Source organism: Oncorhynchus mykiss, chromosome 10 (genome assembly GCF_057628025.1).
Source record: "Oncorhynchus mykiss isolate SJ-2025 chromosome 10, ASM5762802v1, whole genome shotgun sequence".
NCBI classification, from domain to species: domain Eukaryota; kingdom Metazoa; phylum Chordata; class Actinopteri; order Salmoniformes; family Salmonidae; genus Oncorhynchus; species Oncorhynchus mykiss.
Window position 1 is genome coordinate 63203222 of NC_143031.1, and position 26518 is coordinate 63229739.

At 41.7% G+C, this 26518-nt stretch overlaps 2 protein-coding genes across 8 annotated transcripts in view; one reads left to right on the forward strand and one right to left on the reverse strand.

Moving 5' to 3' along the window:
* Window positions 1–12012: 12012 nt before the first annotated feature.
* Window positions 12013–21530, forward strand: LOC110533179 (clathrin light chain A). 3 transcript variants are annotated; one of them, XM_021617259.3, is made up of 7 exons: window positions 12013–14261; window positions 15346–15383; window positions 15702–15819; window positions 16139–16250; window positions 17356–17409; window positions 18771–18806; window positions 20282–21530. In XM_021617259.3, the coding sequence occupies exons 1-7, from the start codon at window positions 14069–14071 to the stop codon at window positions 20451–20453; spliced, it is 723 nt and encodes a 240-aa protein (XP_021472934.2). In that variant the 5' UTR covers window positions 12013–14068; the 3' UTR covers window positions 20454–21530. The 3 variants fall into 3 exon arrangements, with proteins under 3 accessions (XP_021472934.2, XP_036789484.1, XP_036789485.1); XM_036933589.2 differs by lacking the exon at window positions 18771–18806; XM_036933590.2 differs by lacking the exons at window positions 17356–17409; window positions 18771–18806.
* A 1912-nt stretch (window positions 21531–23442) lies between these two features.
* gne (glucosamine (UDP-N-acetyl)-2-epimerase/N-acetylmannosamine kinase) overlaps window positions 23443–26518 on the reverse strand; it is a 32502-nt gene continuing 29426 nt past the window's right edge. For all 5 annotated transcript variants that reach the window (XM_036933586.2, XM_090187401.1, XM_036933587.2 and 2 more), the window contains 2 exons: window positions 26178–26297; window positions 23443–24840 (listed from right to left, as the gene is read on the reverse strand). In XM_036933586.2, coding sequence (XP_036789481.1) covers window positions 24605–24840; window positions 26178–26297 — 356 coding nt within the window. In that variant the 3' untranslated portion in view covers window positions 23443–24604. The remainder of the gene's footprint in view (window positions 24841–26177; window positions 26298–26518) is intronic.

Genomic DNA, 26518 nt, shown 5'->3' on the forward strand with positions numbered 1-26518 from the left:
AAAATAAAGGTTCTCCCTTCACTCACAGGTCATTTCAGGATTCTCAAGAGTCAAAATGTGAGACATTGTAATTAATACTTTCAAATATATATATTATTATTATTATTATTATTATTATTATTATTACAGAAGATGTATAAACGTCAATAATTATTTGTATACAGTGTATTTGACTTTTTTTAACACAAAATTCTATTTCACATCCTCTGATATAGAAAAGTAAACATCCAACACATGTATATAAATAAATGTACCTTATATAGACAGTCAAGTCTACTATATTCTAATCTAATCTGTTTGTTTCTACCTATAAAAAAAAGTATAAATAAAAAACTGGCTTCTGACTATACATCACCCAGTGCCATGATCAGTATCCAAATGTTGCAGATAGAAATTCAATGAATAGAGCCGACGTGATTCCTAACATGCAAACCTCACCAATCACCAAGGTTATTATAGTTTTGTAATTTAATATAAAACACATATTTTTTATTCGATTTTAGATTTTTATTTTAAATTAAGTTGAGTTTTAGGTCGTTTTCAGACTTGATATACTAGTTTTTATTCGGTTTCGTTTTTGTATTATTTCGTTTCAGCTTTAGTTTCAGGGACAGAAAGTAGCCTGTGGGTGGAATTCTAGGAGCCATTTACGTTTACTAGGACTATAGTTTGTGTTTTTTCGGGATGCCACTTCGTTCCAATGGAGGCAGTAATACTAACGTGATGGGTCAGGTCATATGTTCGGCTAGCTCAATCTTGACGTGACTTGGATTTAAAAGAATAATAGCCTAGACTGGTCCAATAATAATGGTGGAAGGAAACTCTTGCCCAAGTTTACACCAATCCAAAGCTTTAAAAAAAAAACTTGAGTAGTAGATGTAAGAAGAATCAAGTTGCCTACCTTTACCTTTATCTGAGTGAAAGACAGGGGAAAAAAACTAAATGAAGTCAAGGCACATTTGTTATGTTTATGTAATATTGTAGAATTTTGAAACTGAAAAACACATTTTTGGATGACAGCCAGGTGTATTTTGTAACACCAAAATGAACATCTGTTTTAGAGGAAAGGGGATCAACAGTCTGCCACACAAACATTTTTCAATTGTCCACAATGAACGCTTGTGATGCAGTGTAAATATTAAGTAACTAATAGCATTTTCAGCTAGAGTTATTAATGTTAAATATGTCCTTCACTAACACCTTCAAATAGGGTTAATAAAAAAAAACGGCTGCAACAAAAGCAAAAAACGTCCAAATTTAACATGTTATGTTTATGTAATATTGTTGATTTTTGCATATGAAAAATATATTATTGGGTGACAGCCAGGAGTATATTGATTGTTACACAGAAATGACCATCAGTTTTCAGCAACTAAAGTATACATTAACAATTGCATTTATATCACTTCCAAAATAAAAACATTTAATTGAGGAGGATTACCAAGATGGCTGCACAGTGGCTTCAATACAGCGCCACCTGTCAGTCCTCCAGGGTTTATGCACATCATTGTTCCGAAAACTCCATTAGTTAAAAAGGGCTTAAACGATAGTTTCAGTATAGCTTTAGTTTTTGAAATGTTTTTCTTAATTATTTTATTTCAGTTTACTAAATAGTTTTTCATTTTTTAAATTTATTTTATTTTAAGTATTTGTTTACCTTATTTAACCTTGCCGGCCACATTGCATGTATGAGCGATGCAAAATTACTGTACACTTACATGTTATTCAATCGTTTCCCCCACATCTCTCACATGCTTAAACGTGCCTCTGTGTAGCCAAGAGCTAAAATAGAACTTGGTTCTATTTGAGATGCACATGTGTTGACTGTCGCCTCCTTATTGGATATAAGGACAAAGATACTAACCCACGTGGATGCTTCACAGACACGAGGAGAGAATAATTAAAGATGATTAACAAGGTTTCCCTTTTCATCTGTGGATGTATCACTGGAGTAGAGAAACACGATTTTGTATGACTCCGGGTCAAAATTCTACAAAGAACCAGCTAAAAAACAGAGGACAATATGCAGGTAAAATAACAACCCAATGTTCATCTCCCAGGACAAACTAACTAGCAACAGCCAGCTACCTAAATGTCCATGATTGTTTCATGTGTGTTTCGAACCTGTCCACAAATTACTATAGTTTGTTCACAGTTGGCTTTGATGTTTTAACCTGAGTGTCATGATCGTATCTGATGTGGATGAACAAAATAAGCATGCGGATGCTGGCGTGTGGCCGGTAGAGTCCGCATGTTACAACTTCCCCAAACCAGCCCCTCAAGTGCATACACCATTCACATGTTGATTTTGACTATCCCCATCAGACTTTTGTTCATGACACGCAGGTTAAATTAGCAAAAACCAACTACCGTATATTAATTTGGGGACAGGTCAAAACACACAACACATTCATGGATATTTAGCTCGCTAGCTATTGCTTGCTAATTTGTCCTGGGACATAAACGTTGGGTTGATAGTTTAGTTTAAATGTAGGGTCCCTTTTTTTGCTGGATCTTTGCAGAATTTTTTATCATACAAAATCATGTTCTCTACTCTGACAATTAATCCACAGATTAAAGGTGAAACCTAGTTAGTTTTTAGATAGGGTTCTTTGATTAATCTCTTCTCGTTCAACTGTCAATCACCCACGTGGGTTCGTATGCTCGTGAAAACCAATGAGTAAAATGGAGAGGGGGGGACTTGCAGGCGTTAAGGTTCTGAAATAGAACCAAGTTCTATTTTAGCGCCTGGCTATGCAGACGCCCGTTGACTCGCATGAGCAGTTAAATAATTGAATAATGGGTACATTTATTTTGCAACGCTCTCGCACAAAACGTGGCGGCCTGGTGATACAGATAGTAGTTGGGATTGATGGTCTGTTTACATAGCAGGTAATGATAATTAACGTGGCAGGTTAGGTGAATTAACGTGGCAGGTTAGGTGAATTAACATGGCAGGTTAGGGGAACCAACACAGTAGGTTATGTGAAATAACAGGTCAGGAGACTGAGGTTAAAGTGAGGAAATGGATTAGGGTTAGGCGTTGCTACAACACTAAAGTTGTCAACAACTGTTGTCCCTGACGCGACCACTAGATGAAGATGCAGGTCTACTCCATCTAGCCACAATGGTAGAAATGTAAACAGACGATCAGTCCTGACATGCCATCAATATCATAACACCGGTCTAGTCAGCATGTTAACATGTTTGTTTTACATAGCATCTTTCTATCTGAACGTTCCACAACGTTGTGTCCGGCTGAACGAACGCACACCTGGTTGACTCAGCCCTTGTTGTTGTAGCCATCCACCATACGTGGCGTGATGCAGGAGAGATGCCCCCTGGCTCGCCCACCTTCACCCCCAGCATATCCATACTCAGCACCGTGCCTCTGGGTATCACCACCTTAGACACCACTGACTTCCCGAGCTGGAAGAGAAAATAATATGGAGATTTCCTCCTACAGTATGTGCTGTTGTAGGCTATACAGTACAAAGAGAATACTTGATGTAAGGGAGGTTTATGACAAACATAATGGGCCAACCTAACAAAATAAAAGGAATATAACATCATTATAATTTTTTGAGAAAGTTATTATTACAAAATGTCAATGGGAAAAATACTTATTTACATTAGTATTCTGGTGCTCCAGCACATTGACTCTGTACCAGCACCCCCCTGAATATATTGACTCTGTACCAGCACCCCCCTGTATATATTGACTCTGTACCAGCACCCCCCTGTATATATTGTTATTTTTTACTGCTCCTCTTTAATTACTTGTTACTTTTATCTCTTATTCTTATCCATATTTGTTTTAACTGCACTGTCGGTTAGGAGCTAGTAAGTAAGCATTTTGTTGTATTTGGAGCATGTGACTAATGAAATTGCATTTTATTTGATTTCATTCAGACCCTTTGCTATGAGACTCGAAATTGAGCTCAGGTGCATTCTGTTTTCATTGATCATCCTTGAGATGCTTCTACAACTTGATTGGAGTCCACCTGTGGTAAACTAAATTGATTCAACATGATTTGGAAAGGCACACACCTGTCTATATAAGCTCTCACAGTTGACAGTGCATGTCAGAGCAAAAACCAAGACATGAGGTCGAAGGAATTGTCCGTAGCACCAAGACAGGATTATGTAGAGGCACGGATCTGGGGGAGGGTACGAAAACATTTCTGCATCATTGACAGTCCCAAAGAATACATTGGCCTCCATCATTCTTAAATGGAAGAAGTTTGGAACCTCCAATACTTTTCCTAGAGCTGGCCAAACTGAGCAATCGGGGGAGAAGGGCCTTGGTTAGGGATGTGACCAAAAACCCGATGGTCACTCTGAAAGACCTCCAGAGTTCCTCTGTGGAGATGGGAGGACCATCTCTGCAGCACTCCACCAATTCAGCCTTTATGGTAGAGTGAACAGACAGAAGCCACTCCTCAGTAAAAGGCATGTGACAGCCCGCTTGGAGTTTGGCAAAAGGCACCTAAAGGACTCTCAGACAATGAGAAACATGATTCTCTGGTCTGATGAAACCAAGATTGAACTCTTTGGCTTGAATGCCAAGCGTTACTTCTGGAGGAAATCAAGCACTGCTCATCACCTGGCCAATACCACACCTACTGTGAAGCATGGTGGTGGCAGCATCATGCTGTGGGGATGTTTTTCAGTGGCAGGGACTGAGAGACTAGTCGAGGGAAAGATGAACAGAGCAAAGTACAGAGAGATTCTTGTTTAAAACCTGGTCCAGAGCGCTCAGGACCTCCGACAGGGGCGAAGTTCACCTTCCCACAGGACAACAACCCTAAGCACACAGCCAAGACAATGCAGGAGTGGCTTCGAGCAAGTCTCTGAATGTCCTTGAGTGGCCCAGCCAGAGCCCGGACTTGAACCTGATCGTCCGGACTTGAATATTGAAGGAGGATGAGCGCTTGCTGGCTGCATTGCCTTCACTCCGCAGTCCAACTCATCCCAAACCATCTCAATTGGGTTGAGGTTGGGTGATTGTGGCCAGGTCATCTGACGCAGCACTCCATCACTCTCCCTCTTGGTCAAATAGCCCTTACACAGCCTGAAGGTGTGTTGGGTCATTGTCCTGTTGAAAAACAAATGATAGTCCCACTAAGCTAAAAAAAAAAGATGGGATGGCGTATTGCTGCAGAATGCTGTGGTAGCCATGCTGGTTAAGTGTGCATTGAATTCTAAATAAATCAGATGGTGTCACCAGCAAAGCACCATCACACCTCCTCCTCCATGCTTCAAGGTGGGAACCACACATGCGGTGATCATCTGTTGACCAAATTTGGACTCAAAGGATTATTGGTGTCCTTTAGTAGTGTTTTTTTTGCAGCAGCAATTCGACCATAAAGGCCTGATTCACAGTCTCCTCTGAACAGTTGATGTTGAGATGTGTCTGTTATGTGAACTTTGTGAAGCATTTATTTGGGCTACACAAACTCTAAATGAACTTATCCTCTGCATTAGAGGTAACTCTGGGTCTTCCTTTCCTGTGGCAGTCCTCATGAGAGCCAGTTTCATCATAGCGCTTGATGGTTTTTGCGACTGCATGTGAATAAAAAAAAAATTCCGGATGTCTTCATGTCTTAAAGTAATGGACTGTCGTTTTCTTAGCTCATTTAAGCTGTTCTTGCCATAATATGAACTTGGTCTTTTACCAAATAGGGCTATCTTCTGTATACCACCCCTACCTTGTCACAACACAGCTGATTGGCTCAAATGCATTAAGGCACACCTGTTAATTGAAATGCATTCCAGGTGACTACCTCATGAAGCTGGTTGAGAGTATGCCAAGAGTGTGCAGAGCTGTCATCAAGGCAAAGCATGGCTACTTTGAAGAATCACAAATATACAGTTGAAGTCGGAAGTTTACATACACCTTAGCCAAATACATTTAAACAGTTTTCACAATTCCTGAAATTTAATCCTAGTAAAAATTCCCTGTCTTAGGTCAGTTAGGATCACCACTTTATTTTAAGAATGTGAAATGTCAAAATAATAGTAGAGAGAATTATTAATTTCAGCTTTTATTTCTTTCATCACATTCCCAGTGGATCAGAAGTTTACATACACTCAATTAGTATTTGGTGGCATTGCCTTTAAATTGTTTAACTTGGGTCAAACGTTTCAGGTAGCCTTCCACAAGCTTCCCACATTAAGTTGGGTGAATTTTGGCCCATTCCTCCTGACAGAGATAGTGTAACTGAGTCAGGTTTGTTGGCCTCCTTGCTAGCAGATGCTTTTTCAGTTCTGCCCACAAATGTTCTATGGGATTCAGGTCAGGGCTTTGTGATGGCCACTCCAATACCTTGACTTTGTTGTCCTTAAGCCATTTTGCCACAACTTTGGAAGTCATTGTCCATTTGGAAGACCCATTTGCGACCAAGCTTTAATTTCCTGACTGATGTCTTGAGATGTTGCTTCAATATATCAACATAATTGTCCTCCCTTATGATGCCATCTATTTTGTGAAGTGCACCAGTCCCTCCTGAGCAAAGCACCCCCATAACATGATGCTGCCACCCCTGTGCTTCACGGTTGGGATGGTGTTCTTCGGCTTGCAAGCCTTCCCCTTTTTCCTCCAAACATAACGATGGTCATTATGGCCAAATAGTTATATTTTTGTTTCATCAGACCAGAGGACACTTCTCCAAAAAGTACGATGTCCCCATTGTGCAGTTGCAAACTGTAGACTGGCTTTTTCTGGCGGTTTTGGAGCAATGGCTTCTTCCTTGCTGAGCGGCCTTTCAGGTTATGTCGATATAGGACTTGTTTAACTGTGGATACAGATACTTTTGTAACTGTTTCCTCCAGCATCTTCACAAGGCTCTTTGCTGTTCTGGGATTGAATTGCACTTTTTGCACCAAAGAACGTTCTTCTCCAGGAGACAGAACACGTCCCCTTCCTGAGCGATATGACGGCTGCGTGGTCCCATGGTGCTTATACTTGCGTACTATTGTTTGTACAGATGAACGTGGTACCTTCAGGTGTTTGGAAATTGCCCCCAAGGATGATCCAGACTTGTGGAGGTCTTCAATTATTTTTCTGAGGTCTTGGCTGATTTCATTTTATTTTCCCATGATGTCAAGCAAAGAGGCACTGAGTTTGAAGGTAGGCCTTGAAAAACATCCACAGGTATTCCTCCAATTGACTCAAATTATGTCAATTAGCCTATCAGAAGCTTCTACAGCCATGACATTTTTTGGAATTTTCCAAGCTGTTTAAAGGCACAGTCAACTTAGTGTATGTAAACTTCTGACCCAATGGAATTGAGATACAGACAGATTATTTCACTGTAAACAATTGCTGGAAAAAATTACTTGCGTCATGCACAAAGTAGATGTCCTAACCGACTTTCCAAAACTATAGTTTGTTAACAAGAAATTTGTGGAGTGGTTGAAAAACAAGTTTTAATGACTCCAACCTAAGTGTATGTAAACTTCTGACTTCAACTGTAAATATATTTAGATTTGCTTAACAATACAGGATTCCACATGTGTTATTTCATAGTTTTAATGTCTTCACTATTATTCTACAATGTAGAAAATAGTAAAAATAAAGAAAAACCCCTTGAATGAGTAGTTGTGTCCAAACTTTTGACTGGTACTGTATGTAAATGTGATATTCCGGTTTTAAATGTTTTATTAATTGGCAAACATTTCTAAAACCTTAAGTCATTATGGTGTATTGTGTGTAGATTGATGAGAGGGGAAAAAAACGATTTAATACATTTTAGAATAAGGCTGTAACGTAACAAAATCTAGAAAAAGGAAAGGGGTCTGAATTCTTTCTGAATACACTGTATGCCATTCATAATACTAACATTCTCCAAAAAGGATGTCATATTTATTTTAAATGAAACCTCCCGAGGCCAGCTCACCTTGTCATGGCAGGCTTTCTTACAGGGTAACATCTGCTTGATGCCCGTGCCTTGGGCCTGCTCCACCAGGCTCTGACCAGCTCTGTCAGCTCAGAAGAATCCAGCGACGCTTCGTGGTCGTTGCCCTTCCAGCTCTTGTCCAGGGTCACGTGACGCTTAATTTTGCACGCCCAATTTTTCAGTTTTTGATTTGTTAAAAAAGTTTGAAATATCCAATAAATGTCGTTCCACTTCATGATTGTGTCCCACTTGTTGTTGATTCTTCACAAAAAAATACAGTTTTATATCTTTATGTTTGAAGCCTGAAACGTGGCAAAAGGTCGCAAAGTTCAAGGGGGCCGAATACTTTTGCAAGGCACTGTATATAACAGTGTTAAATTGAATCCCTGACCTTTTTTTGCAGTCAGTTCCAGATAGGGGAAACTGTTGGCATCGCATGAGGCAACTTTGAAGAAGGGCACCTCAAGCTCATCTAGGAAGTCCACAGCCACCTAACAAACGTTGCAAAGCAGTTGGGGTAGTCATGCATGTTTTGCTTGAAATCCGGAATATCTACACAGTCACCGCGGACTAATTCAATAGACATTAATCATGGAATAACCTCTTACCTCGTCCATTCCGCTCCAGGGCACGCTTGTTGAACTTGTACTCAAGCTCACTCTTCTGAAACTTGACGCAGTCTGCCCCGCAGTCCTGTAAATTGATGCCAACATGATGCCAGCAGTTTCTCTGACACAGATCAAGCCTAGTCCTGGACAACAAAAAAAGACTAAATTCTGCATTTCGCATGCTTTTTGTCCAGAACTAGGGTTAATCTGCATCCAGGAAACTAGTCCTTAAAGTCTTACAATGTCTCTTCATTTAGCTTCCATTACCTTAGCCATCTTGGTCATTTTCTTGGCGATTTCAATATCTCCCTGGTGGTTCTGTCCAATTTCTGCAATAATAAAACAGGGGTTAGAACCCCCAATCATCCTGCCAGGACAAAGCTCGAATTCTCGAATTTTGAAAGTAAAAGTGATAAATTAAGTTGGTAAATGATTAAAAGCCTATGGCAAATTAATCACGCTCTTTTTAAGGATGAGATTTTCAGTGGCAGTCTCGCACAGTGGATCGAGGAAAAAATTGCTTATCGTCTGCCCTTTTATACAAATCCCTAAAGTCAGCCTATCCAATGATAAGCCAGTGTCCTCACCAGTCAAGCAAAAAGTGACTGCTAGGGCCTGTTTTTTGTAGTCTGTGTGATAGTCTATTTCTGTTCACCTTATGGAATCTTCCTTAGTCAACCTGTTTTGGCAAGAGCACAAACAAATCTGGGACAGGCTCCTTTTTTGTGGGTGACCCAAATATTAGAAAATATATTCAATAAGGAAATTGTACAGTGAGGCTGTAACGCCCTGACCTGAGAGAACACAAAAATCATGAACACTTACCACGCTGAGATTTGGTCCGTTCCTTCATCAGACGACGTCCGTTAGACCAAGTTCTCTCTCATGTACAGTTTAGACATGTACAATTAGTGAAGGAGATGGTCTTATAAGTAGGATGTTTTTTACTGGGAAAAAAGACCCACATTGAACGCAGTTTATTAAAAATTTGATTTATTTTGAGAAAGTGTCAAATTCTGTTTTATATTACTGTTTTATATCTTTACCTTTTTATAGCATTATATCATCTTAGTATGACTGTTTGTATATATCTTTAGGGATTGGAAGTAGTGTTAGGTTCAAGCTCTTTGTGTATGAGGTGTCATTATTTAGTGGACTGCAGTGGACTGTAGGAATGCGTACTCTCAATAACTCAAGGCCTCTGATAAGAAATCCTGTGACATGCACAAAGAAATCCTGGGTGATGGAAAAGTACTGAAGTTCATCTTTGCGGAACGGAGAGGGTGAGAGCTGTGGGTGTAGGTGGACACGGCACTGTATTGAATGCATGTATTCAGCTTGACATCTCTGTTGAGTACACGTTTGAAACGTCACTGAGTTTGGGCTCTTTTGTATGATAAATATGTCCATGGTATTTGAGATATTGGTCTTCTTTGGAGTTGTTGGTAAGATATCACACTTAAGGAACAGAGAGTTTTCCGTAGAGAGTGAGGTTTTCAAAAGTTTAACCAAATCTTAGATATGGCCATTTAGGGAACATCCTGTGTGTGTGTGTGTGTGTGTATGTGTGTGTGAGAGAGTGACAGTTGGATACATCATGTCAGTAACTGGTGGATAGAGCAACCGTTACGAAATCTGAGGGGATAGAGATAGTATTTAGGACTTGACAGCGTATGGTTGTGGGGTTGTAATTGTATCTCACACAGATTCCCACCGGACGAGAATATGTTGTGCACATACAAAATATTCCTAAATAAATGAATGAATCAAGATATTCAGACTAGAAAATGAACACAATTAGTGAGTGATGATTGGTGCTGAAAGGATACATTAAAAAAGCGGCCCAATATAACCCACAACTTGGAATGAAAGTCGTTTTTAGAAGGAGTCACTGCTTACTGGGAATAAACTTGGGTTCCAATTTAGGAATATAATGGGAATGAGAGACATTGCCAGTTCATTGAACCTATACAGTCAGCCTTAAATAAAGGGAGGCAAGGACTGAGAGCTTCCCGGTGATATGACTCTTCCTGCCTCCCAATCCACCGACTGGTGAGCACAAACAGTGAAGCAAGCAGAAGAGAAGTTTAAAAGTGGGTATAGAGGCAGTCACAGTAAGTTTCCAGAGACAGGAAAGGACGTCTCAGAGGATGTGTTGAAAGAAGTGAACATGTTATCACTGAGCTATAATAAGAACTACAGACAGCCTCCAAGATGGCTGAACACCGATTTGTGGGGGCTGACATCTTGCTAGTTCTGGTTTCAGGAACTCATTAGTACATGCCCACTAGTACTGGAGCCCAGCCAAGATGTGCATTACAGGAAAAGCCAGAGCAGGCTGTAGATATTGATTAGTGGTGGAGGGGAAATCTGCAGGCATGAAGAACCACCACACAACCCTGACACAACCACTGAAAACATGAAGAAAATATGTACGCAAGTAAGTTATTCAGTACTAAGAGGACAGTGGTCTAGCTTGCTCTATGTTTTTGTTTCTTTGTTTTTTAACCTTTATTTAACTAGGCAAGTCAGTTAAGAACAAATTCTTATTTACAACGACGACCTACCCCAGCCAAAGCCGGCTCGTTCGGCTCAGCTCACCAAAAAGAGCCGGCTCTTTTGGCTCCCAAACGGCTCTTTAAAAAAAAATAACTATGTTTTGTATTTTTTCAAGTCAAACAGTTTACGATAGTTTGACTATGATTGGTGTTAAAATAATTATAATTAAATGATTAATTGAAATCATATTCTGCCTGAACCACAATGTATTTAAAAATGCATTGGTTTGTTATGAAAAAGAATGCTATTAAACATTTGCATTTAAAGTCTAACTTTTTAATGTATACTGCTCAAAAAAATAAAGGGAACACTAAAATAACACATCCTAGATCTGAATGACTGAAATATTCTTATTAAATACTTTTTTCTTTACATAGTTGAATGTGCTGACATCAAAATCACACAAAAATGATCAATGGAAATCAAATTTATCAACCCATGGAGGTCTGGATTTGGAGTCACACTCAAAATTAAAGTGGAAAATCACACTACAGGCTGATCCAACTTTGACGTAATGTCCTTAAAAAAAGTACAAATGAGGCTCAGTAGTGTGTGTGGCCTCCAAGTGCCTGTATGACCTCCCTACAACGCCTGGGCATGTTCCTGATGAGGTGGCGGATGGTCTCCTGAGGGATCTCCTCCCAGACCTGGACTAAAGCATCCGCCAACTCCTGGACAGTCTGTGGTGCAACGTGGCGTTGGTGGATGGAGCGAGACATGATGTCCCAGATGTGCTCAACTGGATTCAGGTCTGGGGAACGGGCGGGCCAGTCCATAGCATCAATGCCTTCCTCTTGCAGGAACTGTTGACACACTCCAGCCACATGAGGTCTAGCATTGTCCTGCATTAGGAGGAACCCAGGGCCAACCGCACCAGCATATGGTCTCACAAGGGGTCTGAGGATCTCATCTCGGTACCTAGTGGCAGTCAGGCTACCTCTGGCGAGCACATGGCTGTGCGGCCCCCCAAAGAAATGCCACCCCACACTATGACTGACCCACCGCCAAACCGGTCATGCTGGAGGATGTCGCAGGCAGCAGAACGTTCTCCACGGCGTCTCCAGACTCTGTCACGTCTGTCACATGTGCTCAGTGTGAACCTGCTTTCATCTGTGAAGAGCACAGGGTGCCAGTGGCGAATTTGCCAATCTTGATGTTCTCTTGCAAATGCCAAACGCCCTGCACGGTGTTGGGCTGTAAGCACAACCCCCACCTGTGGACGTCGGGCCCTCATACCACCCTCATGGAGTCTGTTTCTGACCGTTTGAGCAGACACATGCACATTTGTGGCCTGCTGGAGGTCATTTTGCAGGGTTCTGGCAGTGCTCCTCCTGCTCCTCGTTGCACAAAGGCGGAGGTAGCGTTCCTGCTGCTGGGTTGTTGCCCTCCTACGGCCTCCTCCACGTCTCCTGATGTACTGGCCTGTCTCCTGGTAGCGCCTCCATGCTCTGTACACTACGCTGACAGACACAGCAAACCTTCTTGCCACAGCTCGCATTGATGTGCCATCCTGGATGAGCTGCACTACCTGAGCCACTTGTGTGGGTTGTAGACTCCGTCTCATGCTACCACTAGAGTGAAAGCACCGCCAGCATTCAAAAGTGACCAAAACATCAGCCAGGAAGCATAGGAACTGAGAAGTGGTCTGTGGTCACCACCTGCAGAACCACTCCTTTATTGGGGGTGTCTTGCTAATTGCCTATAATTTCCACCTGTTGTCTATTCCATTTGCACAACAGCATGTGAAATGTATTGTCAATCAGTGTTGCTTCCGAAGTGGACAGTTTGATTTTACAGAAGTGTGATTGACTTGGAGTTACATTGTGTTGTTTAAGTGTTCCCTTTATTTTTTTGAGCAGTGTATATAAACAAAGTGCATATAAAACTAACCATTCAAAACGAATATAATCTGAACAGCATAATAGCATAATATAATATTTTACCATATCAAATGAAAAATAAATAATAATGTGCAAAACTGCATCATCCCACTTAAAACATTAAACTGGTCCCTCTTTTCTGTCACAACTCTGTCACATGTCCTGTGGTTACATTTGCTTCTCTCTGGTGGCTGGCTGTGATTCGCTTCAGGCTCTAACTACCAGCCAATCGAATCCCCGAGCTGACAAGGTAAAAACCTGCCCCTGAGCAAGGCAGGTAACTCACTGTTCCCCGGGCGCCGAAGACATGGATGTCAAATAAGGCAGCCCCACTTCTCGGTAGCTGCCCTTGAGCCTGGTCCCAGATCTGCCAACTCTATTCCTGACTTTGTCAAGGCAAAAATCGTTGGCATGAGTGACAGAGTTGGCATAATAGCACAAACATACTGTCAGTAGTATATGATACCTGATGGTGTGGATCACTGTAACTAACTGAGAAATGCAGTTGGAATGTAATACAGTATAGGCCGACAGTGGCCCATCACTGCTATAATAGAGACCAATTATCAAATATACCACTTGAGTGAAATTAGAAGTCTATCAAATTGCGTATAGATATCAGAGACATCCCATATCCCATTGACTCTAAATCTTCGATTAACCTCAGGAGAGATGAAAATTATGATTAAAGACAAGCCAGTATTGTTGACAGTATAATTCACGTGTCTTTGCACTTAAAATATATATTTTTTTCTTTGAACCAATCGTTGCTTTACTCATTTTTTTAGTGCAGAAAATATGATGCACATACCCTGCATATAGATGGCTATAAATTAAATGACTAATATTCTAATTCCAAATTATATTGTACCCTTGAGATTCAAGATTGGCAAACGCACGCTGTAGATCATGGGACCCTTACGTATCAGGTGTAATCATATTCCTTTTGTGGTTGGTGCACAGCACAGTCAATAACAACTCCTCGTTTCTGACTGGCCCTGCTAGCGTTTCCGCTTTTTCATTCTCTCCTCCCTTAACTCGCGAGTTCATCCACTGATCTACTCCCGGTTAGATACTGAAACGTTATTTAGAGGTAGCCACCATCATCAAATAGCTAGATATGGACGATTTTGACATGCTCAGCGCACCACAGGCTGCGGCCGGCAATGGGACTGACGAAGACCCCGCTGCCGCATTCTTGGCCCAGCAAGAAAGCGAGATCGCGGGGATTGAGAACGACGAAGGATTCAGCATCCTGGACAGCGGAGAGGTTCCAACGTCGCTAGACAACAATCTGACAGGCGACGCAAACGGTAACTGTGTTCCCTGAACTCTTAATGTATCAAGTTACAGTAGCTAGCTCGTTCGTATAATTTTGTGGAGTCAAAGCCTAGCAAATTGGCAATTATTACCTAGCAATGTGCTAGCCAATTACACAGTTAGCTAGCTGAAGCTAGCCATTTTACTTAGGAAACTAGCCAGCCAACGAGATACCTTACCTAGTTAGCTAACTTACATCGACTGTCTGCGGGGGACTTGAATGAAAGAGATCGTGAGAAAAACAAGTTACGTCAATTTAGCTGGCTGGATCCAATATTTCAGGCCATCTATTTTAAAATGTTAAGGAAACTATCTCGTAATGCGCAAGGTAACGCTAGTTACCCCATTTTGTAAGCTCGCTAACGGCGCTAGTTAGTAGCTACATTACAGGTATATATGCTAGCTAATTTACACGCAACTTTACTTATTGACATTGATGTTTTGGGAAGTGTCGTGAATCAACTAACAGAAAATATCGTGTCTTTGAATGACAGGTTAGCTAGTTATAACGTCTATTTCCTGGCTAGCTTGCTAACGTAAGCCTGTCGTTGATTGATCCCACTGCACCAACATACTGGCCACTTCATTACTGCAATTTGATATATGGCTCAATGACCATTGGACTTTCATACAAAACTGTCGCCTTCAGGAAGTGAGATTATTGAACGATTAGTTAGCTACATTGGTCCGAAACATTTTCATGTTATGCAACTCTTTAAGGAAGGGATGTAAGCTAGCTAGTTCCAATGAATGAATCGCTCATCGTAAAGATATTGCCTAACCAAGCGTTTATGCACCAATGCACTAGACTAGAACAAACCTACGTGTAACGTTAGTATTTATCAAATTTCCAATGACAAATAATCTGAATTTGATCATTGTGAAAGCTGGCTAATTTGTGATGGGTCGTGGTGGTTTTGAAAGCAAATGCAACCATCCTATCTGTCTTATTCCTGAATGTAAGACGCATAGACAAGTCTGATGCACAGCCGCTCTGTCATGTTAATTGATGATGTAGGCCATTCCCTTGTCTTTGATGTGGCTTTGTTCACGATAAATGCTTAATTTATTTTGCAGATGCAGTGGATGGTGCCGTTAATGGGGACATTCATGAGGTAATATCTTAAGTTTTCCATTTTGTCATACAGCAGAGATTGTGATTATATTGACTCAAGGAAAACATTAGAATACTTAACCATGCATGTTTGTTTGAACATAGCCGAATGAATACTAAATGCCATGGTTGTGTCATATTATTGACCATGGTTGTGTCATATTATTGACCATGGTTGTGTTCAGTATGCACAAAACGTGGGGGGGAGGATGCTCTGACGCAGAGTGAAAAGGGGGAGATGCTATCGACTTGTCCAATGAGAAACGTTTTAATTTTGCTACAGTGTGCCCGGTTGAACACCACCCCATGTGTTTGTTAGGAGAGCAACGGCCCGTCTGATGCATACTCAGCCATCTCCAGTGCCGATCGGCTGCAGGCTGAGCCAGAGAGCCTGCGTAAATGGAGGGAGGAGCAGAGAGAGAGGCTCGAGGTCCTAGGTAAGGATAGGCCCCTGGTATATCCTGGCTAGAGGACCATAGCAGCGTGCAGCCTAACAATAGAATAGAAGGAATCCAAAGTGCTGAACGCCCCTTTTAAAACACCACAACCATTGGAAAATGTATGTCCCTGACTTGCAATGCAAGAAAAACACTGAGCACATTTTGAAACGCCACTAAAATCTGGTTAACTCACCCCTGATGTTGAAATCGCCCCTGGTTTTAGAAGGCTTCTTTTTGTGATCTTACTTTTCAAGAGAATTGCCTGTACTGTGTGAATCATAAGACCTCCTCTTCTTCCTAATGTCCCCTTCCCCAGACGCTAACTCTCGTAAGCAGGAGTCTGAGTGGAAGGACAAAGCCAAGGTAGAGCTGGAGGAGTGGCACACTAGACAGGACGAGCAGCTGGAGAAGACTAAAGTGAACAACAGGTACAAATGCATAGAGAGAGTCTAGTCATTTGTATTTCAATGTAAAAACAGCCCCAGGTTGAGCCAGGAGGACTAAAACCCACTGTACTCCAAGGGAACCTTTTGTCCACTGACTCACTTTTTCTCTACAGGAGCCGTGGAAAGGAAACCCTGTCCATTTTGAGTATAAATAACATTCTCTCCTGCTGAAATGTCTGTGCAGAATAGTTAGTTATTGTGCTGCAATGGTTCCTATTCGTCCCTCTATGTTCTCTACTACCTGTTACGTGTTTCAAGGTTCATATAGACCTAAACTAAGACGTAGACTGCACACAGCTAGCTTATGGTAGAACAGTGAAAAGATCAGTACAGTATGTTCCCGGAATGAATAATAATCATGTATATTCATTCACAGGTTAATTTATTTCTGATAATGACGTGGAGCGGCAATCCAAGTTATGCATGGTGTTGCAAGAGGTGAAACGCTGTTGCAAAATGACAAGACCCCAGAATTGACCCTTGAACTACAAGACATTTGAGCACAGAATATTCCAAAATATCTGGTTGAGATCAGGAATTATAATATCAATTGGTGTTAATACCCATAGAAAGGTAACAGGACAGCCCCAGCAGCAAACAGAAATGTAGGATGTTTAAAAAAATATATATATATTTTTATTTATTTATTTCAGTTTGATAAGTCTTAGGATAAGGGTTTTGGAACTCCTTGCCGTTCTTCAAGTGATCTACAGTGTTCAAGACAGCTTTATACTAACTTGAGCGTCTGTAACCCAAGCCCTCCCTCTGCTCTGAATAATATATCAGCCAATGTTCCAGTCTCTGTCAAATGTCTAGCTACCTCTAACCTGCCTCTGTTATGTTGTTTCTTGTCTTTGTAACTCGCGTCCCAAATGGCATCCTATTCCATATGTAGTCTCCCCATGCTCTGGTCAAAAATAGTGCACTAGGTAGGGAATAGGGTGCCATTTTGGACATGTGTGTATGTAAGAGCTCTGGGCTGGGTTTGTTCTGTCGTTTGTTCTCCTTTTTACCGATCTCTCTCTCTCTCTCTCTCTCTCTCTTTCCTGCTTGCTGCTTTCCTCTGGGACATCCCCTGTGTCTCCAGGGTGCTGGATGAGGATTTCTACAAACAACCCTTCTCTGACCTGATTGGTTATGTGTATGTTGCTAAACTAACATTGTTTCTTTTTTTTCGCGTCAATTGCCTGCCTCATCTTCCATTTTAACACACGTTTTTACGTTCGGCTTTCCCCTTCAATTTTTTTTGTTGGTGTTGACGTTTATTTTTTAAAGAAGTAGACTTATTTATCTTGAGTGTGCGTGACTGTTTTTACGAATATAAACCCACCCGGTGTCTTTAAAAAAAATAAAAAAAAATGTATGCAGTGAATATTTGTAGGCTGAATGTCATTGCATCAGCCTTAATGCTCCATTGCCCAGTTTCCATATAAATTCTGTTCCCATAACTGTAGTGTAGTACATCGAGTGGCCATTTTGTTTTTGTTTGGTTTTGTTGAATTCCATCGTCCATGATCCATCTATATGTCCCTTCATTTTTATCATGCCATTTGCAAATGTTCTGTATTCTTAGATCCCTGTATATCTATACCTGTATTATTCATATGTGTACATGGAGAACTAGAATTTGACGCTATGTAGGAAACATTGGTTAGGTGTGTCACGTGGGATGTACTACTTTAAATGTATCGCTGAAAACCGTATAGCTGCAACCTCAGCTACCTCAGCTGCGTGTTGATGCCAAGTGGTGGTAAGGCCCTGCAATAGACGTGCGTCCTGTCCAGGGAGGACGCACGCCACAGAAACAGGAGATGAGCTCCTGCTCCTATGAGCCGTTCCGGCTAGCACAATCCAAGGCTCGTAAGGAGGCGACTTAAGACCGAATCCAACAGTTGAAGTCTATTTTTCAGTAGCCTATATAGCCTGGTGCTGTCGGCAGAGCCCTGGATGTAGACCGTCAACTGTTGTGGTGGTGTTGCTTGTACGTCTGCATTTCTAAACTGAAGGCAACCTTGGATACCACCGCTGCTTTAAACATCTGTAAATGTGATCTGTTTAGACTCTTAGCGCCTACGAGCTAGCCACTGTCTACAGCAGAATGACACGCTACTGTTGTTGCCTACCTCGCCCTCTTAGTATTGCAGCCCTTGTATCTCTCTGCCACTTTTTAAATAATTTGATCGCTGAAGAGCAAATGTTCCCGTATAACCCGGCATCTCCGCCACAACATGGACCCACAGCTAGAGGCAGAGAGGGCATGTGTTGTGGCCTCACGCCAACCAACCCAATGGCACAGCAGACGAAGGCTGCAAGCTAAGCACACTCCTTAGAGCACCAACAACAAAAAGCCCCCCCCCACCCCGAAAATGACAGAATTTTTTTTTTTCTCTGGGAAAATGCATGCTGGCTTCTGTCATCTGCATAAAGCTCATTTACTTTTCATTTCTATATATCTGACTTGTGATCTGTTTCTCCTTGTTTCTTTTCCTATGCACCTTTAAGCACACACATTACCCATCCTTGCTACCGCCTAGACCAGTTAAGTAAAAAAAAAAAAAAAACTAAGACAATATCCTAGTAGGGAGAAGTAAATTAGCCTAGAAAAATGCCAAAACGATATTCAATAGTAGTGCACAATTAGACTAGACTGTCGTCAGGGCTCTCCAACCCTAATCTAGCGCACCTGATTTTGATCCTTCGCCGGTTGATAAGGTGAATCAGGTTAGGTACAACTGGGGTTGGAGTCAACCAACAGGAGGGTAGCTCTCCAGGAACAGGATTGGAGAGCCCTGCTGTAGACGAATACGAATCCACTGCCAATTACATGTATTTTAGAGGCTGGGTGTCCCTCCTCCTGTGATGCGTTGGTCCACTGGTCCTGTGCGTATCTGTAGTTTTGTTTGTGACAGTGACTTTTCATTGGCTTCTCATCCCCATTTGGCTGTGTGTATTGTGTTCCAGTTTATAGAGGGGTTCTTTTCATTTGGTTAACTCCTTGGCAGTGGAAGTGGGTGGGATTGGGGTTTCGCTATGCCCTCTGGCTTGCATTTCAGAATGTCTTGTGATTGTGGCACGGTATCATTTTTTTATTTCATTTCAGGTAGTATGTATTGTACGCCTTCTAGTGGAATTAGATTCCCTTTTTGGGTTTGGTTATTGGGAGTAAAGATGATATAAGTTAACAGTGACGATCGTGACATGTATTTGCTGCATTGCAAATGACCTGCTTTCCAACCACAGCAAAAAATGCAAATGCATGGCAAAGTCTCAGGTTTGGGTTGTTAAAAAAACTAACTTTGCCACGAAGCGCTCTCATCAAGCACAAGTATAAAGGACATAAAGCAAAACATATTCCTTACGCTATACTTGGGGATCTTGAGAGAATATTTGAACGTAACCAAAAGGCAAGTTAGGGGCGTCACCCCGCCCAGTTCTGTGACGAACTGCATTTTTAACCAACCAAACTGCGTTTTTTTTTATAGCCGTTCCAAAACCCCTTGGTTAGACTGACAGGGAAAAGCAGGTGACTAACTAGCTGTATGACCGGGGTTATAGGGAGCATGCTATGTGCTCTTATCCAACTCTGTTCTCTTCATCTGTTTTTGATGTGGCCACCCGGAGAATGTTTTCTTTTTGGATGTACTGTAATGTAGTTGGGCCTCCACTGCTGTCTACTCGACACTTCCTCCTCAAGCAAAGGTTTAGATTCACACCTCACTAAAACGGTGATAAAGCCATGCTAAAATGGCACCATTTTGATAATGAATCCTTTAAAAAAAAAAAAAAAAATGTTTTTATTGGCAACTCACTAAATGATGTTATGCTGAAGGGATCTGAACTACCTGCATGTATTTCTATGGGGATTCCCCATGTCTATCCCTGAAGTGTTGCAGAGGAGGTGGTGTGTTAGCAGGAAGCAGTAAGGCCCTCTGTAAAGCTCGGCTGATCTCTGGGGCCCAGGCCTGCTCCCTCCCTCTCTAAAGCTCTGTTCCCCTCCTGTGTTGCCTTTGCAGAGCGGCCGAGGAGGCCATGCTGTCGGACATGGACGAGAACAACCCGGGCACCGAGTGGGAGCGCGTGGCGCGCCTCTGCGACTTCAACCCAAAGTCCAGCAAGCAGGCCAAAGACGTGTCCCGCATGCGCTCTGTCCTCATCTCCCTCAAGCAGGCCCCTCTGATCCGCTAACCCCAACCCTCTTCTCTCTCTGTTAGACGTCTCAATTCAGTCCCTACCCCCTCCACCTTAACACTAACCATTCAGTGTTAGAATATCTGAAGGCTCTGAATACGTACTGTATAAGCAGTGTAGTGGTGGAGCTTCTACAATCCACCATGTTGCTTTCACCTTACAGATCTGTTAACATTGAGGGGAAGGGAGTGAATTGAGACGGCTGTATCTCTACCCTTTGCTAACCCTCTCTGGACCCAGATTGCAACCAAACTCTCATAGGGAAATGTATCATTCCACCTACCTGACCTGGGGTCGTTCCCACCCACCCACCCAACCCACCTACCTACCTGACCTGGGGTCATTTTACACCCACCTACCTGACCTGGGGTCGTTCCCACCCACCCCACCTACCTGACCTGGGGTCATATTCCACCCACCCCACCTACCTGACCTGGGGTCGTTCCCACCCAACCCACCTAACTGACCTGGGGTCGTTGTTGTACATGGATTGATGATATATTCCTCTCTTCCATCTTCCTTTCCGTCATTAAAGAACAAAATAAGTATACACTTATTTTTTGTTTCTATTCTTTTAAGGACCAAACTCTGTTTATTAAGTGTGTTGTTGGAAACCATTTTAGAACCAGCTTGTGGCATTTATTGTGACTATTTCAATCTATGCATTTTTTTCCCATTTGAACCGCGAATCAAGCACCGGTAAATATACGTGATCTATATGTGTGTGTGTAAGCATCAAGGTTGGGGTCAATTCCATTTGAAATTCCAGTTAATTCAGAAAGTACACAATTCCACATCAAATTTGATAGTTGAAAAGCATTGAAGAGAATTGGAATTTCAGTGTACCTCCTGAATTGACTGGAATTGAAATGGAATTGCCCCCAACCCTGGTAAACATCATGTGGTGTATCATGTACTCTATATGTGTGTACCTATGTACATATACAGGCAATATACAAAACGTTAATGTCATAAACAGAGTAGAATTGTGGTTTAAAGATGAACTGTAGCACCAAGTGTTGCTTTTAATGTTCACTGTCCATCGATTTCAATATCAGTAAAACATGAATTCAACTTTTGTCGTCAGGATCGTTATTGAAGTGTTGTCCGTGACGTTCAAATTGTGGTTGCACCTTATTGGTGGAAGTAAAATTTCAGGTGAGACAACATTTTATACTGCATTTTCAATAATTGTTTAGTGCCCCTAGTGTTGGAGGGCCTAATGCTGTTTGACCTTGGGTTCAAATGAATCTCTGGCAAAAATGGCAGAGGTGAAGTGAGGGGGGGTTTACTCCTGTTAAAGTCTGTCCTCGGTAAGCAGACCGCCTGCTTTTGGGAAGACTCCCATCAATAGGGCGAAGACCATCTCAACATATGCAGTATGGCAAATGTTTAGTTTTTTTTTACCTTTATTTAACTAGGCAAGTCAGAACAAATTCTTATTTACAATGACGGCCTTGGAACAGTGGGTTAACTGCCTTGTTCAGGGGCAGAACGACAGATTTTTACCTTGTCAGCTCGGGGATTCGATCTAGCAATCTTTCGGTCACTGGGCCAACGCTACCCACTAGGCTTCCTGCCTACCTTTGATCAAAGCCACGCTGTTGGTTGGGTGGCGGCCAGTCAAAACGTGACATCCGAGCTTGAATCTGTTCAACAAATTAATTGCTTCATTAGTTATGTTCATATATATTTTGTGTAGCAACAAGCTATTGTGGATTTTATAAATGCAACCTAATTTGGGACGTCTATCAGAAGTATTCAACTCTTAAAGCCAACTTCTGCTTGATATGAAAATGTGGTCGGAGGGTGTGACACAATGGCAGAGGCTGAATTGAGCTCCATACGCATTGACGAGCGTTGCAAAATAAATGTAGAAATCTGTTATTCAATTATTGCGCCAACGAGCATCTGCGTTGCCAACATAGAAATCAGTTCTATTTCTGACGCAGATCGCGCTGCAAGTCCTGCCTCTCCCATCTCCTCATTGGTTTATAGAACCAGGTACCCACTGAAAGACTAACTTGGTCAGTGGCGGTAATGCACCTAATTTATGAAAGTTGCCAATCGCAATATAAAGTCAAGCGAAGAAAGGTGACTAGAAACGATTCGGTTGACCGTTTTATGTATAGATTTGGTTGAGTAGAGGACCGTGTGCATTTCAGGTAAAATAACAACTCAATGTTTATATCCCAGGACAAATTGGCTAGCAAATGCAAGCTAACTAGCCATAAATGTTTAATGCTTTTTGACCTGTCCCCAAATTAATATAATTGGTTGAGTTTGTTTTGATATTTTAACCTGCGTGTCGTGATCGCGTTTGGTGTAGGGGGACAAAATAAATTTATGCACGATGGCGCACGCAGACGGTTTGGGTTCCGTGTTACAACAAAGGCATACATATTGTAAATAAGGTGTTTTTTCTTTTTCTTTACCAAGTAGAAACCTGGTCATTTCTGTACAATAAACGAGTAACTTGTGAACCTGATGTGATTCTAGAAACTCACGACTACTGTGACCAAACAACTGGTGGCAGATCCTGTTTGCCAACGAGCTGAAGAGCATGGGAAGAAATCAGTCATTCTGGTTTGCGGAGTCTCAATCACCTGATTGTAGGCACTATGTACTGAGGTTCTCTGTAGCACAGTTGGTTGGTGGAACTTGGAGCTTGCAACACCAGGATAGTGGATTCCATTCCAGGGAACACCCAAATGTAATAGTGGCAGGTATTATACATGTCACTCATCACAATCGGTGAGTATGACATGGGAATGTGTTTAATATACAGTGTTTATTTTTGTACACAGCCGTATTGGGTTGAAGACTAATGTCCCTGAGGGGAAAAATAAAGTTAAATCCTATGATCGCACAAACAGGCTGGCATTCCACCAAGCCCTGCGGTGTGTTTACAATGTGGCCTAGTTCAGCCACACCTAAAAACGATGAATAGCATCGAATGAATCATCTATTATTCCACTCCAAACCATTTTCTAGTGTGTTTTTTTTAATGTGTAAAAATGACCATTGCAATTGATAGAGGTCACAAAAGTACCAAGGTGAAGTAAAATCAAAAACTTCTCTGTGACATGATCAAAAACAGGAATACACAAAATGGGATTATCACATGGCTGATTTGCATACCGTAATCTCTTGAAATATGACGAGGCATAAAACAAACAAAAAAGAATGATAAACGAAGTCACGTGATCTGGCAGCATAGTCAAGACAACTATGCCGTACATGGCCGTGGCGCTACATTTGAGGGTCGGTCGTCACGGTGGTCCTAGAGAGGGTAAGCCTTGGGTCAGTCACGCAGGGTTGCAGAACTGGTTCAAAATAAGATGGCGGCGCAAAGATCTTACAGCTCGGCAAGATAAAATACATATTGTTAATGCTTCATAGCGTGGCTTAAAAAAAAACAACATCTTGTACGTTTAGAATTAAGAAGTAACAAAAAAAAACATGGAATTACGAGGGTCAAAATATGGCCATGTAGTACAAGCATAATTGAATGCGAATGATCCTTATTTGGTCACATCTTTTGAAATCTTTTGTCTGGACACACCCAGCCATTCCCTGGTACTGTGGCTGTACTCATGACTGTATCGGCTGTTATATGTATTCAGACACATACTACTATTTCAGTACTGTAGTTAACAGTACTACTATTTCAGCACTGTCATTTATAGTACTACCATTTAAGTACTCTATTAGGCATTTCATCCGCTGTAGAAATGATATTATGTTGACAATTAGTATCACTGAAGAAATCTTTGGAAAATACACATAACATGTCATTGTCTGACTGAAATAAATTATCGCCAATGGTTCGTCCAATAGAAGGTGCGATAGCTTGAAGAGCATGTCAGATTGTCCCATCTGGGACAGTAGTATAGATGTCGGTCCTATTGGGCGGCTCTATCTGTAGATCCTACCTTCTATCTTAGCCATTTCTATTTGGTAATTGCAAGTTCATCTTTCTACACCAGGGAACTGCAAGATATGGCCCTCCTTTGGGGACCAATGAAATGAACACTAGAACTTGGCAACTGACCAATGTTCTTAATAGATGTGCCTGGTTGTGTAGTCCAGCACCGTAATGTTGTTAATAGATGCGCCTGGTTGTGTAGTCCAGCACCGTAATGTTGTTAATAGATGCGCCTGGTTGTGTAGTCCAGCACCATGCTAGCGGCCCCCAGCAGGGCGGGCTCTTCGAGGTCGGATGTCAGGACCTGGATGCTCTGGGCGGAGGTGAGGGCTCTCTGACCTATGACCTGCTGGACAGGAGCCTGGTAGTGGGCGGCAAGCACCCCCGACAGGATGACCAGGGAGGGGTTGACCATGTGGAGGATGTTGATGATGCCCACTCCAAGGGCCATGCCAGCTGAGGAGGAAACGGGGAGAGGGGTTAGCTATAAAATACAGGATGGCTTTCATAGAGAGATGGCACAATGATTCGAACTGGGTCTAAACTATGATCTCAATGTCACATTTGGTAACATTTGATACCTTGTTGTGTCACGCATCATAATTCAGCTAGTAAATTAAAACAATGGTGGGAGGAAAGTGGTTTATAAAATGTATTTGACCAGGTCAGTCATTGAGGGAACATAAAATTAGACAATACCTAGAGAGTCTACACCCCCTTGAACTCTTCACATTTTGTTGTGTTGCAAAGTGGGATTGAAATGGATTGAATTGTAATTTATGGTCATTGATCTATACATTAATAACAATTTAAATAACTAAAAGTAATTGCACAAGTATTCACTCCCTTTGTTTAGGCAAGCCTAAATGAGTTCAGAAGTTACAGAAGTTATATGGACTCACAGTGTGACATAACAGGGCTTGACATGATTTCTGGATGACTACCTCTCTCCCCCGTACATACAACATCTAAGGTCCTTCAGTCAACAAGGTACTAAAGTAATACTGCAACAAACTAAAAATATATGCAAAGCTTTATATGTTTGGGGCAAATCCAACAACACATCACTGAGTAACCGCCTCCTTATTTTCAAGCATGGTGGTGGCTGCATCATGTTATGGGTATGCTTGACATCGGCAAATACTCTGTGGAGTTTTTCAGGGTGAAAAGAAACAGGATGGAGATAGGCGCAGCCAACATTCTAGAGGAAAACCTGATTCAGTGTGCTTTACATTAGACACTGGGAGAGGAATTCACCTTTCAGCAGGACAATGACCAACAATGGGGTTGCTTACAAAGAACACAGTGAATGCTCCTGAGTGGCCAAGTTGCAATTGACTTCAAATCTGTTTGAAAATCTATAGCAAGACTTGAAAATGGCTGTCTAGCGATGATCCCAAAAAACCTTGGCAGAGCTTGAAGAATTCTGAAAAATATAAAAATGGCCAAATATTGCACAATCCAGGTGTGCAAAGCTCTTAGGAGACTTACCCAATAACACTCACAGCTGTAATCACTGCCAAAAGTGTCCCTAACATGTATTGGCTACTTCTAATCAAGGTATATTACTGCTTTGTTTCATTCATCTTTTTTTTAGGATATAATTTTTCCACTTTAAGAGTATTTTTTGTAGATCATTGACAACATAAAATGTAATACCACTTTGTAACAATAAAATGTGAATAAATCCAAGGGGGGTGTAAACTTTCTATGGGCAAGGTATTACTTTAACTTATGAAGGAGTAGGTCTGATTTAAGGTGATGTTCAACCAACATAAGGAGTGTGGACCCACCTGTTCTGAGGACGGCTTCAGCCTTGTGGTTGCCCAGGCGGGCTGCGTTGATGAGGTGGATGGCGCTGACGGACTCCGCCTTCTTCAGATCCACCATTCCTTCCACCTCCAGCAGTTCCTCTGGAGAACCAAACAGACACGGGCCAGGGGTCAAATCAACATCTCTTTTTCACAAGACATGTTGCTTTAAGCTTTGCTTCGCTCCCTGGTGAAGACTGACACCCAATGTGTTCCAATGAGCAAGTGCCTGGTTCAATGCATTTATAACCACCATGCAATGTGCCTCTTGGTTTTAATCGTGGTTTTAAGTAAAGGATTAGAAAACAAATCTAATTAAGAAG